Here is a 17306-nt window from a genome sequence, read left to right as displayed (position 1 = left end):
ATGCACTTTTTCAAGCTTCTTTCCCCTTTTTACAGATCACAGGATTTAAACACATCTGTTTACATTAAAAAACAACTGAGAAATGAAAGAAAAACTCATGACGTTGGCCTACATCCTGCGGCTGTAACTTTGCAATAGAGACAATCTTTGTTGGGAACATGAAATGACTTCTGATTCACATGAAAAAAAGAACATCAAGTCTCCTCTTTATTTTTGAGGATTCTGTAGCCTGAAGAAACAACTGTATCTCTTAAACATTGTCACCTTGTCCCGGGACGGAAGGTGCTTACCAGCGAGAGGGTAAAAGGGTTGTTAGGTCTGTGATCGGTCTCATACAAGATGGCCAATGTAGCTGCTTTAACCCCAATGGCAGAGGAAACCTTCCCCACTGTTCTCTAGCAAACAGCAGTGAAGAGATGATGAAAAGCAAGGAAAGAAAGAGAATAGAAAGTAAATGCAAATGGAAATCAGGAAAATGAAGAGAAGAAAAGTGGAAAAACTGTAGTGGAGAGTCTTTTTTTTTTGGTCTCTGGTTCACTTTTAGTCATATGTCTATGGCCCCTTTTAATGGTTTACTAACTAGAGAATATTATATAGAAATATTCATTTTACAAGCAATAAAAACCCTTTAAGTACATCTTAAAACATCTTAAAAAGTGTCATGCTTTTTATAACGTCAGGCCTGGAAATCGTGCAAGAAATGTGCAACCTGACCCTGGTTACAAGTCAATTAATTTTCTGAATCATACAAAATAAACATCAAGAATGTTTATGTCATGCAAGGTTAAGGTCTGTTTGTCGTTTTGCTTTTAATTCAGGCAGCAGTAAGGACGTACGTCCACAACACAGCAGCTTGAATACCTGTTTGGAGGGGTCAAGGCACTCTACACGTCTGATTTCACTGCGATCTGTGTGTTTATCGTGGTTCAGCTCCGTTTCTGAATCTTCACTGCACTACAACCAATGGGAAAATGCCTTTTAACGTAAATTACATTTACAGGCTCAAACACAAACTGAGCTTTTTTTTTTTAATTCTGTGATGGTCTGAGAGCTCCTGAAATTACCACTAATCACATGATGTTTTACCTGCTTGTGTTGGACTGAAGGAACAGGAGACAGAAGACAGGAGAGAGTAGAGCGTTCTGTGATAGTGTGGACTGAGGAAGTTTTAGAAGGAGGAGAAGAAGAAACAGCAGGAGGAGTTTCATCTGCCTGTGTGAGGACAGCAGAGAGGTGAAGAAAAAAGAAATGCATCACAACACCCATATTATTCAGGCACCGAACAATGAAAGATGACAAGAAAAGGACAGATATATATAAAAACAACAACAATAATAATAATAATAATAATAATAATATAATATAATATATTGTAATTATTGATTTTATTACACTCGTAGTAGTAGTAGTAGTATACTACCACCAACAACAACAAAAGAATCAGTTATTATTGTTGCTAATATTACTACGGAAGAGGATTAGGGCCAAGCAATAATAAAAAAATAAAACCATCTCGAGATTAAAGTTGTTAAATTTTGAGAAAAAGGTCGAGATAAAATGTTGAGAATAAACTCATTAAATTACGAGAAAAAAGTCGTTAAATTATGAGAAAAATGCCGTTAAATTTCAAGAAAAAAGTCGAGATAAAATGTTGAGAATAAACTCGTTAAATTATGAATTTGTTTTTTGAATTTAACGACTTTTCTCGAAATTTAACGAGTTTTTTCTCATAATTTAATGAGTTTATTCTCAACATTTTATCTCAACTTTTTTCTCGAAATTTAACGACATTTTTCTCAATTTAACGAGTTTTTTCTTGTAATTTAATGATTTTATTCTCAACATTTTATCTCGACTTTTTTCTCGAAATTTAACTAGTTTTTTCTCGTAATTTAATGAGTTTATTCTCAACATTTTATTTCGACTTTTTTCTCGAAATTTATCGAGTTTTTTCTTGTAATTTAATGATTTTATTCTCAACATTTTATCTCGACTTTTTTTCTCGAAATTTAATGAGTTTATTCTCAACATTTTATTTTGACTTTTTTCTCGAAATGTATCGAGTTTTTTCTCATAATTTAACGAGTTTATTCTCAACATTTTATCTCGACTTTTTTCTTAATTTAACGAGTTTTTTCTCGTAATTTAATGAGTTTATTCTCAACATTTTATTTCGACTTTTTTCTCGAAATTTAACGAGTTTATTCTCAACATTTTATTTCGACTTTTTTCTCGATATTTAACGCGTTTTTCTCATAATTTAACGAGTTTATTCTCAACATTTTATTTCGACTTTTTTCTCGAAATTTAACAAGTTTATTCTCAACATTTTATTTCGACTTTTTTCTCGAAATTTAACGCGTTTTTCTCAACATTTTATTTCGACTTTTTTCTCGAAATGTATCGAGTTTTTTCTCATAATTTAACGAGTTTATTCTCAACATTTTATTTAGACTTTTTTTCTCGAAATTTAACGAGTTTTTTCTCAAAATTTAACAACTTTAATCTCGAGATGGTTTTATTTTTTTATTATTGCTTGGCCCTAATCCTCTTCCGTATATTACAGTATTAAATTACATATTTATTGTTATTATTGTAGATATTAATAGTATTAATACGGTATTATAATATTTAATGTTAAAATAAATAACTACTAATAATATTAGTAGGAGTGATGATAATAATTAATCTTATTAATATTACGTAACTAATATTGAATTGATACAATGTTTGAATATTTATTGTTATAATATATACATATATAAATGAACACTACTACTACTACTACTACTACTACATTAATCAGTTATTATTGTAGCTAATGCTACAGTATTGCATTAAATATTGTTAGAAATAAAAATATTGTTATTGTAGCTAATATTAAATATTTATTGTTAAAATAAATAAATTACAACTACTACTAATAATAATCTAGTATTACTGTGTAGCTAATATTGAAATTATAAAGTATTACTTTAAATGTTTATTGTTATATTACATACATATAAACAAACAATACTACACTAAATAATAATAAACAATTAGTTTAATTTTCAAATGTAGCTTAATATTAAAATTACAATAATATTAGTGTGTTAATAACCTATAATAATAATAATAATAATAATAATAATAACAACAACAACCACCATCAGTTATACATATCTTAAAATAATCATAATGGTCTCTATAGTAGCGAATGAAAAAGCGAAAAAAAGGGAGAACAGAGGGCTCCATTCAGAAAAGCGTCCAACCGCAACATGCCTATTTTATGCATTCCTGATTAGTTCTGCTGAAATGAAAGCGTGCTGACCAAACAAACTGTTCTCAAACTTCTTCTGCTTCAGTTGTTGTGTTCAATAATTATATAAGTCAGGATGAAAAAGGAAAGGTCACTGTAAATAAAGCATGGAGAAAAAGACGCTGGCATATTTAAGTCCTTATTCCTCTGAAGTTCTTTCAACCTCTGAGAGGAAAAATCCCTCATGAGGTCAAGTAAGGCCAAACTAACTGAGTCCAAGATGAAATGTTATAGATATTGAGGTTATAGTCTGGCCAAAGACCAAAAGCACTCAGTTCGCATACTCACTTGTTAAAACAAATTAAAATAGCCACTGAGGTTTTGTGAACACACAGCAAGCAGGGCTGTACCATCATGCTCTAATATTAGTGATGCACTCTCTGCGTTTCACCTGAGGTTGAGGTGGTTTGCCAGTGAACAGACAGCTCAGTTGCTGAGCTCGCTCTTTAATGCTCTTTTTGTTGAACTGTCTAGTAATTTCAGCCTGCACTTTTCTCTGCAAATAATTCGAAGGCAAATGAGACAGAAAGCATTACAAAACAAAAAGGAAAGTAAAACCATGAATATAATAATAATAATAATAATAATAATAATCTAAATGTATTTTTTATGCATTTTAATTAAAATCAAATTATTTTATTGTGTTATGGGTGGTTGCCAGGGCGTTACTATGCAGTTTCTAAAGTGTTTTAATTTGTCTATTCTAGAAATGTAATAGGTTTGGATTCATGCATCGCACCATTCACCTGACTGACTTCCTCTTCCAGCTTCTGCAGGCATTGCAACATCCCGCCCAGGGCTGGTGTGAATGATGGGAGTGAATCTGAGGGGTCTGCCGTCGATGAGGGCAGGTGAGAAACCGACTGGAGCACTTTGAAGGGAATGTGAGGAGATCTTGGACGAGACTCGCTGGTTTGATAACTTGAGGGAATTTCAGTGTTTTTGTAGTTGGACTGGATTTCTGTGTGCTCGTGAGTCTCGTTCCGCGTGTGGGATTCAAGCAGTCTTAGATAAGGAGATGGCTGAAAGGACACAGGTGACAATTTGGGCAAAGTTGAAGCCAGATTCACTAAAAAATGATTAGGGATGCATGATATAAAAGAGCCATATCAGTTATCGGCCAATATTAGAGATTTTTTTTTTTAATGATCATAATGGTAGATATTGGAATATTTTAATTGTTCGTGCTTCTTTCCTCTGTTTTTACATTTGATTATTTTTGCTGGCACTTAATCTGTAAAAACAGTAACAATTTAATCATTTAAAAGAATTATTTTAAATTATTTAATAATAATTAGTAATAATTTAATAACACTTAAAAAGAAACTCAAATCTCTAAATGAATATCCATTTTTCATTCTCCTCATTTTAATGTTGTGATGCTTAAATTTACTTGAGGCAATTTATTTTAGTTTTAAATTTATAAAAAATATATTTTTTACATTTTATTTTAATTTATTACATTTTATTTTAAACATTTTAAATTAAATATTTTTACAAATTTTTTTTTTTTTTAAATAAAATTTAAGAGCCATATCAGTTATCGGCCAATATTAGAGTTTTTTTTTTTTTTTTTTTTTTTTTTTTTTATGATCATAATGGTAGATATTGGAATTTTTAATTGTTCGTGCTTCTTTCCTCTGTTTTTACATTTGATTATTTTTGCTGGCACTTAATCTGTAAAAACAGTAACAATTTAATCATTTAAAAGAATTATTTTAAATTATTAAATTAATAATAATTAGTAATTTAATAACACTTAAAAAGAATCTCAAATCTCTAAATGAATATCCATTTTTCATTCTCCTCATTTTAATGTTGTGATGCTTAAATTTACTTGAGGCAATTTATTTTAGTTTTAAATTTATAAAAAAAATATACTTTTTACATTTTATTTTAATTTTTTACATTTTATTTTAAACATTTTAAATTAAAAATTTTACTAAATTTGTTTTGATTTTTTTTAAATAAAATTTATAAAGTGTAAAATATGACTATCAGCAATAACGTGAGAATAATTATTGGCCTACTGATATAGATGCATGTATTGGTGCATCCCTAAAATGTTCTGACAAAATCATATCACATGGGTCACTGCGATTTTGCCAAGTAAAACATGTTCCTGGATTAACATATTTTGCTAGGGATGCGTGATATATCGGCCACCATATCGGTATCGACCGATATGTGTTTATTTATCGTTATCGGCCCGATAAGAAAATTTGTCCGATATATTAAAGCCGATGAATTATGCATTATTTCCTTAAACTGAGACACTTCAGATGCGCACTGTCCGCCATTATGGTTTTGAATTGCTTTAAATATGATTGAAATCACTTCAAAACGGAAAATACAGTGCAACATACAGCCAAGTCTATCATATATGCTACATAATATTATAATAAGAACATTATAACTGTGTGCTTCAGACATGGCTTTTAACGGTGAGACGTTTGTTTTTGTAATCAGGCTCTCAAAAATGATTTTGATTTATATTTATCAGCCAATATATCGGTTATCGGCTTTCCAAATATAAAGTATTATCGGTATTGGCCAAAATTTTCATATCAGTGCATCCCTAGAAAATGCAGTGCCAACCCTATTGCTAGCCATAAACCTAAACCATAACTTATCCCTAAAATAAGAAGGAAATGATAAATGAATAACACTGATGTAGAAGCAAAAACCCTGGTTTTAAGCCTAAACTTGACAAACTGTAATCTGATTGGTTGATCAGAATGTTGTTCCAGGATCATTAAACATGTACTTGTTGAAATCACATTCACTATACCACATGAATGACATTTAACATGATAGTAGAATGTGTTCCTGGATCAACGTCCACTGGAACAACATGGAATGACCGAATACGGAAAACACATTCGCAATCACTGATTGATAGGAATGTTATTCTCAACAATGTCGATCTAGTGATGCGGTCTACTCGTGTAAATCACGTGTCGTTGATGTGCGTCACCTCAGCAGTGAACACACACGTGGAATCATGTGATCATATGCATGTGATTGTGGGTAATGCGGAATGACGTTTCACACGCTGGCTGAGCATACCTGCCATTTTGGTTTGGTTTGGAGCGGAGAGGGTGTGGGCTGGCTCTTAGGTTTGGCGAAGCGAGGGTTTTCAGTCATGTCCAGAGATACGGGCTTGTCAGCAACAGAGTCAGTCTCAGATTCAGACTAGTTTCGGTAACATTGCACCAGAGGAGATAGAAGATGCAGAAAGAAATGGAACAGAAAAGAAGAGATCAGAGGAAAGCTGAAAGAGCCACAGAAAAAGGAAAGCAAGTGGAAAAGGCCCATTCACACTATGAATGATGACTATGAAGAAAACTATAACAATAACTATATTCGCGTCCACACCCTGTTTATTCCAAGTATGAGCTTCAGTTATGCCGTCTGCCACTTTAAATGCTCAAGCTCTTTAAAGCCTGGTGGATTCTGATTGGCTGTCATTGCTTTTATTGTTCATCAGCTATTCTTTTATATTTAGAACTACATCTTTATCTTTACAGTTTTCGTCCTTGGTGTGAATGAGCCTTAAGAGCAGAACAAATGAATTAAACGGTATATAAAATGCTTAAAACCTCAAATTGGCTTATGATCAACTTCTCAACTGCACAGCAAAAAAAATGTTCATTAGATGTTCATATTCAGTTATGGAGTATTAACGCTCCATGAGTGACCTACATCCTTTAAGCCTATAATTGAGCAGCCAGAACATTTAATGACCATTGCTAATCTCAAAAAAGGAAAGCCAGCAGGAAAAAACCCCCAAAAAACAGCATCTTGACTGTGAAAAAAATCACAATTACACTGCATTAAGGGATTACAACTACAGTCAAAAGTCTTCTGATTTCAACCTTTTTCTTGAAAAAAAAAAAAAATAATACTATACATACCTATAAAAATATGTATCATATCTACATAAAATATCTGACACACTAAGAATGATATTCTTTTTTACTGACTGGTTCTAGTGATTAATTTTAGGCTAATCTTTGATTTCACATTTGACACTCATTGGTAACATTTTACAAGGTTTAACTCTGTTTAATACATTAAAAATGAACTATGTTTACAGCAAATATTTATCTAGGTTGATTTATAAATACACAGTTGTTCATATTTAAAGGTGCCGTAGAACGTCTTTTCAAAGATGTAATATAAGTCTAAGGTGTCCCCTGAATGTGAAGTTTCAGCTCAAATACCCCATAGATTTTTTTAAATTAATTTTTTTAACTGCCTATTTTGGGGCATCATTAAATATGCGCCGATTCAGGCTGCGGCCCCTTTAAATCTCGTGCTCCCCTCCCCCGGAGCTCACGCTTGCCTTAAACAGCATAAACAAAGTTCACACAGCTAATATAACCCTCAAAATGGATCTTTACAAAGTCTTCTTCATGCAGCATGTCTAATCACGTCAGTATGGTATTTATGGTATTTTTTAATTATACAGACTGCAAGTGTTTAAAAAATGAAAATAGTGACCGCTCTCTTGTCTACGTGAATACAGTAAGAAACGATGGTAACTTTAACCACATTTAACAGTACATTAGCAACATGCTAACGAAACATTTAGAAAGACAATTTACAAATATTACTAAAAATATCATGTTATCATGAATCATGTCAGTTATTATTGCCATTTTTTGCTATTGTTCTTGCTTGCTTACCTAGTCTGATGATTCAGCTGTGCACAGATCCAGACGTTAATACTGGCTGCCCTTGTCTAATGCCTTGAACATGAGCTGGCATATGCAAATATTGGGGGCGTACATATTAATGATCCTGACTGTTACGTAACAGTCAGTGTTATGTTGAGATTCGCCTGTTTTCCGAAGGTCTTTTAAACAAATGAGATTTATATAAGGAGGAGGAAACAATGGAGTTTGAGACTCACTGTATGTCATTTCCATGTACTGAACTCTTGTTATTCAACTATGCCAAGGTTAATTCAATTTTTAATTCTAGGGTACCTTTAATTATTATTGTATTAGTTTTTATGTAATTATCTATAAATATTCAACAGTCAAACTTATTGCAAAGTGTTAAAAACCTAGTATTATACACAAAACCTAAACAGACATTTATCCTTAAGTAAATTCAAATCTTTTTTCATCCAACAGCCCAAAATCCTAAATTCACAGCATTAATCTTGTACACACTTTCACCTAAGACCAAACCACCAAAAGGCATGTTTTGAAATGCACCGTCATGCATCCAAATTCAAAATATCATGTGTTGCTCAGATTCTGCATCTGATGAACCAGAGGATTTACTTTCACTGCACAAAGACAGGTATTCATTTGGGATTACAGGCACGGTTAAGGAGCCGGATTAGATCTGAGATCCCTGCTGCTCGTTCTACTGACTCCAGAGTATCTGTACCACATGAGCAGTTTAGGGTCCAAGTTTCTGAAATAGGAAAATGACTGACTACAAGACAAAAGATGACTCTAATACTCCAAAATAAAGGAGATAAATCTTGGAAGATCTTAAGAACCATAGATGTAGAAATGTCTCCTGATGGACATCTGCTGCTTTAAGATAGAAAAAAGACAGATGTGGAGCCATACCTGTCTGCGCAAACCAGAGCTTGGCGCGTTCTCCTCAAACCTGGCCAGCAGTTGAGTTGCCATGGAGCGCACCTTATTTTCCTTCTGTTCCTCTCTCTCACCTACAGGGGGTGCACTCTGATTGGACATTAGCTGGGGAAAGAAGCAGACCAATTAGGGGAAGTAAAGCAATAAACTGAACGTTTAGAAAGAAAACGCATTCAATACCAAAAAGGCAAGTTATAATACCTCCTCCAGGTGACTGCTGGCCTTCTTCCTCTTTTTGTTTGTGTCATTGTCTTCCAACTTCTTATCAACCTTGGGATAAAGAAGTGGTATTGTGTTTTACATCATTAGGGATGGATGTAGGTTTAGTTTACATTGGTTAAAGGATAAAAATGCTACCTTTGGGATTCTCTTCCGTGGGAGTGTGTTATTTATCGAGTTGTAAAGAGAGTTTGCAGTCTTTGATGAATAGTCTTCATTATTTGCATCAGTCTCTTTGGGTACACCTACAAACAGAACAGAAACTCTTTAGCCTCACACTTCAATGTGTTTTATGTCAATGAAAATGAACAAGAAATACTACACCTACAAGATCCTAACATGTACCTCTAATATTACACTCACTGGCCACTTTATTAGGTACACATTTTCAAGTGCTTGTCAACACAAATATCTAAACAGCCCATCACATGGCAGCAACTCAATGGCGATCTGCTGAAGTTCAAACTGAGCCTCAGAATGAGGAAGAAAGGTGATTTAAGTGACTTTGAACGTGGCATGGTTGTTGGTGACAGATAGGCTGATCTACTGGGATTTTCACGCACCACCATCTCTAGGGTTCACAGAGAATGGTCTCAAATAACACTCGTAACAACCGAGGTCTGCAGAAGAGCTTCTGAACCTTGAATCCGTGTTCAGGCCGGTGCTGGTGGTGTAATGGTGTGGGGGTATTTTTTGCACACTTGCACACTTTGTACCAACTGAGCATCATTGAAACGCCACAGCCTTCCTGAGTATTGTTGCTGACCATGTTCATCCCTTTATGACCACAGTGTACCCATCTTCTGATGGATTCTTCCAGCAAGATAACTCGCCATGTCACAAAGCTCAAATCATCTCAAACTGGTTTCTTGAACATTACAATGAGTTCACTATACTCAAATGACCTCCACAGTCAGCAGATCTCAATCCAATAGAGCACCTTTGGGATGTGGTGGAATGGGAGATTTGCATCATGGATGCGCAGCCAACAAATCTGCAGCAACCGCGTGACGCGATCATGTCGAAATGAACCAAAATCTCTGAGGAATGTTTCCAACACCTTGTTGAATCAATGCCATTTAGAATTAAAGGATTAGTCCACTTTTAAATAAAATTTTCCTGATAATTTACTCACCCCCATGTCATCCAAGATGTCCATGTCTTTCTTTCTTCAGTAGAAAAGAAATTAAAGTTTTTGATGAAAACATTCCAGGATTTTTCTCCTTATAGTGGACTTCAATGGGCACCAAACAGTTGAAGGTCATAATTAGTTTCACTGCAGCTTCAAATTGTTCTACACGATCCCAGATAAGAAATAAGGGTCTTATCTAGTGAAACCAGTGCTCATTTTCTGAAAACAAATTGAAAATTATATAAGTTTTAACCAGAAATGCTCATCTTGAACTAGCTCTGTCTTCTTCTTCTCTATTAGAATTCCAGCAGTGTAGACACTGCTAAGCATATTACTGCCCTCCACAGGTCAAAGTTTAAACTAATTTTTATATGCAATATGCTAGTTCAATAGTATATAACAATTAGTTCAAACTTTGACCTGTGGAGGGCAGTAATACACTTAGCAGTGTCAACACTGCCAGAATTCTAATAGAGAAGAAGACGACAGCTAGTTCAAGATGAGCATTTAAGGTTAAAACTTATATAATTTTCAATTTTTTTCAGAAAATGAGCACTGGTTTCACTAGATAAGACCCTTATTTCTTATCTGGGATCGTGTAGAACAATTTGAAGCTGCAGTGAAACTAATTATGACCTTCAACTGTTTGGTGCCCATTGAAGTCTACTATAAGGAGAAAAATCCTGAAATGTTTTCATCAAAAACTTTAATTTCTTTTCGACTGAAGAAAGAAAGACATGAACATCTTGGATTACATGGGGGTGAGTCAATTATCAGGAAAAGTTTATTTAAAAGTGGACTAATCCTTTAAGGCAGTTCTGAAGGCAAAAGGGGGTCCAACCCGGTACTAGCAAGGTGTACCAAATAAAGAGTGTATATGTAAAGTTTTTAATAATATGTAAAGTTATATATTTATGTAACATTTTTTACTGTGTAACAGATAGCTTTTGTGTGTTAAAAACCCTCTAAGCATAGTCTTATACACAGCTGTTGTTCCAAAAATCAGTACAAAACAGTCAACAGCAAAATAATAAATTCTACCTATTAAATACTTTGAAACATTACAGAATGATGTTGCAACTTACAGTATGTGCTTAAAGGTAATGTTATAATATTTTATTTTTAAATTCTTGCAAGTTGGAGAATTCTCAAAACCAGAGAGCATGTGTACAGCAGATGCACAAATGCACACCATCAGCTGACAAACAACGCCACATGTTACATCTGCAATGCCAACATTTTTAAAATGCCTAACTTTAAGTCATGTAGCATGTGCAAGAATTAACTGTGAGCTCTTCAACATGTTAGATGGCTAATGCAATATGTAATCTATATCTGAAAACAGACTGAAATGACAAATGTTGGATTTTTGGAGGTCCAAGGTTGGACAAGATCAACAAACGTCTTTAAATGTTGGCTTCTTGGAGATCTTCACACTTTATTTAGCATAAAGTACATTTAAGAAGAGTTTTAGAACTTGAGGTGCAAGTTCTTTTTTAAATAAATCCAGAATATTAATATATTTATAACAAATTTCAGACTTTTTAATAATACTACATCACTGATACACCCCAAATGAAGACTTTCAAAATTCATTTGGGTTTTTTGAGGTGCTATTGTATGGAAAGCTCTACCTGTGTTGGACTGAGTTGAGTTGCGGAACATCTCGTAAAATTTGGATAGGTAAAGCACCATAATGAGCTTGTCTGGCCCCCGCTCGGCATCCATTTCCTTTCCTGTAGTGACCGGCTGGATGCCAAACTCCCGCTCTGCCACGTCAAACGCCAACTGGTTGTTTTTAGCGCAGTCTGCCTCATTTAGGGAGTTAAAATCACTGGAGGAAGAGACAAAGAGAGGAAGAACAGAACACAGAAGTGAGATAAAGTCTCAGATCAGGAGAGAGAAACCAGGTATAAAGACCTTATCAGGTGGAGATCCTGAGAACCTGTGTTCTCACAATCTGTATCCTTGGTGACTAACAATATTTGTTCGAACAGCCTCTCACAGAGCGGTGTGATGACTGAATGAGCTGATTTATAATCTCACTGCGAGTACCCGTCACATTTTCCTTCACATCCAGAAGGGGCAGCAAGATTTATGGCAATTTCATAAACGTGAAAATTACTTTATGATGTAAACGCCAGTGTAAGTCATGATGCAATCTCTAGAGTTCTTGTTTTGATGTGTGAGAGGACAGGTCAAGACATTGGCATGTTGTTTTGTCTTCTTTCTTTTGGAAATGTTTCACTTCCCTATTTGTCCCTATTGAATTAAACAACTACTTTCTCTAAGCCATAGGGGAAATTAAGTGAAAAATCAAAGCTATTGTACTTCAGTAAAAGCAAACAAATTGTTTTTATGGCTTAGGGGAAGGAGGTACCGCCACGTGTGTGAGATCAAAGAGGCGCTAAATAATGGAGCATTTGTCAAACCGTATGAGGGTGTGATCATGTGACTGAATCAATATGACAGCCGGTTTGTGTGTCAGGTCTTGCTCACATGAGGTCCGGTCGCTGGCGGTGAATGAGGGCGCACAGAGCCAGGCCACTTCTCCAGGAGGTCGTAAGGTCAGTCACATCCACTCCCCTGTAGCCCTGGGTCTGCTTCTGACACCACAGCAGCAGCCGGCTGGGACGCACCTCGGACTCTGAAGTCAGTTGACACCATCGTTAGGAGGTTTACAATCATTTTTAAGTGGGAAACTTATATTCTAGTATACATATATTTAAAGACAGGCAAAATTTCGAATGTTGACAAATAACAATAATGCTGCTATTTATAATACTTGCCAGTTTGTGGTCAGTGAGATGTATTTATTTTGAAAGAAATTAATACTTTTATTAATCAAGGGCTCTTTAAATTGATCAAAAGTGACAGTAAAGACATTTTTAATGTTATAAAAGATTTTTATTTCAAATAGATCCTGTTCTTTTAAAACTTTCTATTAATCAAAGACAAACGCCTGAACAAAATGTATCATGGTTTCCAAAAAAATATTAAGCACAACTGGTTTAAACATTATGACAATTATAATATTATAAAAGAAAAGTTAGTTTAAATTGAAATAATATTTCACAATATTACTGTTTTACTGTATTTTTGATCACAAATGCAGCCTTGGTGAAAAAAATAAATATAAATACACACATATGCACAAAATATATATATATATATATATATATATATATATATATATATACACACACACACACACACATTATATATATATATTAGGGCTGTCAAATGATTAATCGCGATTAATCGCATACAAAATAAAAGTTTGAGTTTGTATAATATATGTGTGAGTAATGTGTGTAAATAATATGTACATATAAATACACAAATTAATGTATATATTTAAGAGAAATATGTTATTTATGTACAAACATTTTTATTTATATATATAATATAAATTATATAAAAATTTAAATAAATACATATACTTGTAAATATTTCTCAAATATATACATGGATGTGTTTGTATTTATATATACATAATTACACACAGTACACCCATATATATTAGGCAAACTCAAACTTTTATTTTGTATGCGATTAATCGTGATTAATCATTTGACAGCCCTAATATATATACACACACACACACACATACATATTTGATATTTTATTATTTTAAGTGCACATTAACCAAATTAAAACCCATTAAATGTCACTACAGTGCAATTGATAGGGTTTACTAAAAGTCTGCACACGCTTTTGTTGAATCTTTCGTCATGTAACATGACCCTTTTGATTGAGTAGAGGGTGTGGAAATCATTGTTCCTGTGAGGCCACATCCAGGTGAAGCCAATATAAGACAAACATGGATCTCATGGAGTCACTACATCATATTTACTACTTCGAGTATGAGGAAACCGAATGAGAGTTTGAGAGTTGGGCTGAGAGAAAATAAGACATACAGTATCTCACAGAAGTTAGTACACCTCTCACATTTTTGTAAATATTTTATTATATCTTTTCATATGAGAACACTGAAGAAATGACACTTTGCTACAGTGTAAAGTAGTGAGTGTACAGCTTGTATAACAGTGTAAATATGCTGTCTTTGTACTCCTCACCTGGTTGACAAGACACACGCTTGACACCATCTGAACCAAATAAGTTTATCTTGGTCTCATCAGACCACAGGACATGGTTCCAGTAATCCATGTCCGTAGTTTGCTTGTCTTCAGCAAATTGTTTATTGGGCATCTTTAGAAGAGGCTTCCTTCTGGGACCAATTTGATGCAGTGTGCGGCGTATGGTCTGAGCACTGACAGGCTGACCCTCCACCCCTTCAACCTCCTGCAGCAATGCTGGCAGCACTCATACGTCTATTTCCCAAACACAATCTCTGGATATGACGCTGAGCATGTGCACTCAACTTCTTTGGTCGGACCATGGCGAGGCCTGTTCTGAGTGGAACCTGTCCTGTTAAACCATTGTATGGTCTTGGCCACCGTGCTAGCAGCTCAGTTTCAGGGTCTTGGCAATCTTCTTATAGCCTACGCCATCTTTATGTAGAGCAACAATTATTATTTTCAGATCCTCCGAGAGTTCTTTGCCATGAGGTGCCATGTTGAACTTCCTAGTGACCAGTAAGAGAGAGTGAGAGCGATAACACCAAATTGAACACACCTGCTCCCTCATTCAACACCTGAGACCTTGTAACACTAACAAGTCACATGACACCTGAGGAGAGAAAATGGCTAATTGGGCCCAATTTGGACATTTTCACTTAAGGGGTGTACTCACATTTGTGGCCAGCGGTTTAGACATTAATGGCTGCGTGTTGAGTTATTTTGAGGGGACAGCAAATTTACACTGTTATACAAGCTGTACACTCACTACTTTACAATTGTAGCAAAGTGTAATTTCTTCAGTGTTGTCACATGAAAAGATATAATAAAATATTTACAAAAATGTGAGGGGTGTAGTCACTTCTGTGAGATACTGTAAGTCATATATTGTGATTATGAAATGAGTTCAGTTTATCAATATGGAAGCTTTATAAACAGCTATTCGTGTCAACAGTTAGCATCAAGGGAAATTTGTCAGGGGAAGTCATTACCTGATATTGCTTTCTTTTTCCATCAATTTTATGTGGAAATGCAGTAATAAGACAAAATTGCAAGTTTTTGCAAAGCAAATGCAGGGATCGGTTGAATTTGCATTGATTCTTGTGATCGTAGTCCCTGAAAGGACTGTTTCAACAAAACAGAATCAGGCAGTCAAATTTGCTGCCATCTTTGTAAGACAAACAATATTGAATCTACCTCGTCTGGAGATGTTTGCAGATTTGCGTGTGGGTCCACTGCGCTCCAGAGAACTTAAATCCTGCTCGCCGTTAATGTACAGATGCCGCACCTGAGACAGGAAGTTTAGTATTTACATCTGGAAGACAGACGCATATGGTGTTAATGGGTGTCGGTCTCACCTGATGTGGTCGTACACAGGATGAGTTGAGGTTGGGGTAACGTGTGGCCGGGTCTATGGTGTACTGCTCAAAGTTTTTTGAGATGTTTTCTGCGGTCGTCTGAGGCAGGCAGCCTGTAGATGCTCTCCCTATAATAAATAAATAAAGAGGACATTGGGTCATGACCAAAAAATGATATACAAAAAAAAGACCAAATATTTTCAAATGGACAGCTGCAGCAGTGATGGAGTATGTTCGCACCTCTCTGACAGAAGATCAAGGGGTCCTTTGCCCTGAGCCCATCCCTTCACCATCCACACTGTGTCAAAGGCAGCCAGAAACCCTCGAGCACATCCTGTCCCCATGGGCCAGAAAGGCTGGAGACCGACAAGAAGTAGAGAAAACATGGCATGTTTACAGGCCACGCTGAACAAAACACTGTACAGTCAAGTGGCATGTTGAAACAATCAGGAATATTTAGACCTAAAGTAAACTTTATCTTTTTCTGTTTAATTTCAGACATGCAGGGATCCAAAATTAAATCTTTAAAAAAAGTATTCATTAATTGAACTAATTTAAACCTGTAAATTAACAAAGTTGTAGAATTATTAAACATTTAATCCTGGTGCTCTTCACATGGCAGTAAAAAAAAGGTGCTTTTTTATTATTTCAATAAAATGAATGTACTATATATATATATATATATATATATATATATATATATATATATATATATATATATATATATATATATATATATATATATATATATATATATATATATATATATTTATTTTATTTTTAGGGGATTTTATGGTACTAAATTATGTTTATGCAGTAGTTAAAATCCATTTATTACCTGTTAACCATTTTTTAAGCATAGACCTGAAAATTAAATTCAGCTTAAACTGTCATAAATCTCTTAATATTTTAAAGCACAGACTTAAGTTTTCTTTTTAAAGAAGACACTTGGCAGATTATTGCTCAAGTGAAAGAATTTAAAGTTTAAAAAAAGTCAACTTAGAAAAAGTTATAGAATTGTAAGTTTATTATGAAAAATGCACAAAAATACTATACTTATACTTAATATGTTGTTCAATATGATGTTATATTAAATATATATTTTTCCAAAACATGTTTTACTCTAAAACTGAGAAAATCAAAGCCATAAATCTAAAAAAGTTGTGTTCCAAATTTGAGGTTATCTCCTCAAAAAAATAAGTAAGATTTTTTTGGGGTGCAGTACTAAACGCTTCCACTAGATGAAATTAGCTTCCTATTAGTTTCCAATGCGTTCATGTTTGACCACGAGGAGTACAAGTGGAGACTATTTAACCTTTTTGAATAATGTTTATGATTTTTTTGTGTTCGCATAGCAAGTGCCAAAACCTTTATCAAGTTTTCGTACCATTCCGATGAAGTAAAAAATTCTAAAAAACCAAAACGTATCATTTTCAGTCAGAAATGACAGAAGAGCACAAGTTTAGATGTAAAATGAACAAATATTTAAGGTTTATGCAGCTTAAAGGGATGAAAATTGTCATCATTTACTTACCCTTGTGTTGTTTCTTTCTACTTACTACACAAAAGAAGGTATTTTGAAGAATGTGGGTAACC

General features: G+C 34.2%; 1 protein-coding gene across 1 annotated transcript in view; it reads right to left on the bottom strand.

Annotated features, from left to right (window-relative positions):
* The window catches only part of mical2b (microtubule associated monooxygenase, calponin and LIM domain containing 2b), a 73145-nt gene that overhangs the window by 28237 nt on the left and 27602 nt on the right, over positions 1 to 17306 (bottom strand). Inside the window, 15 exon segments of the mRNA XM_048158175.1 lie at positions 291 to 395; positions 862 to 954; positions 1087 to 1212; positions 3693 to 3797; positions 4048 to 4323; positions 6371 to 6496; positions 8896 to 9027; positions 9124 to 9192; positions 9280 to 9386; positions 11908 to 12107; positions 12773 to 12920; positions 15550 to 15640; positions 15711 to 15818; positions 15820 to 15838; positions 15951 to 16066. Of these exon segments, the coding sequence (XP_048014132.1) occupies positions 291 to 395; positions 862 to 954; positions 1087 to 1212; positions 3693 to 3797; positions 4048 to 4323; positions 6371 to 6496; positions 8896 to 9027; positions 9124 to 9192; positions 9280 to 9386; positions 11908 to 12107; positions 12773 to 12920; positions 15550 to 15640; positions 15711 to 15818; positions 15820 to 15838; positions 15951 to 16066 (1821 nt within the window).

The sequence above is a fragment of the Megalobrama amblycephala genome, linkage group LG15, assembly GCF_018812025.1.
Source record: "Megalobrama amblycephala isolate DHTTF-2021 linkage group LG15, ASM1881202v1, whole genome shotgun sequence".
NCBI lineage: Eukaryota > Metazoa > Chordata > Actinopteri > Cypriniformes > Xenocyprididae > Megalobrama > Megalobrama amblycephala.
This window is presented reverse-complemented; position numbering and strand designations above follow the sequence as displayed.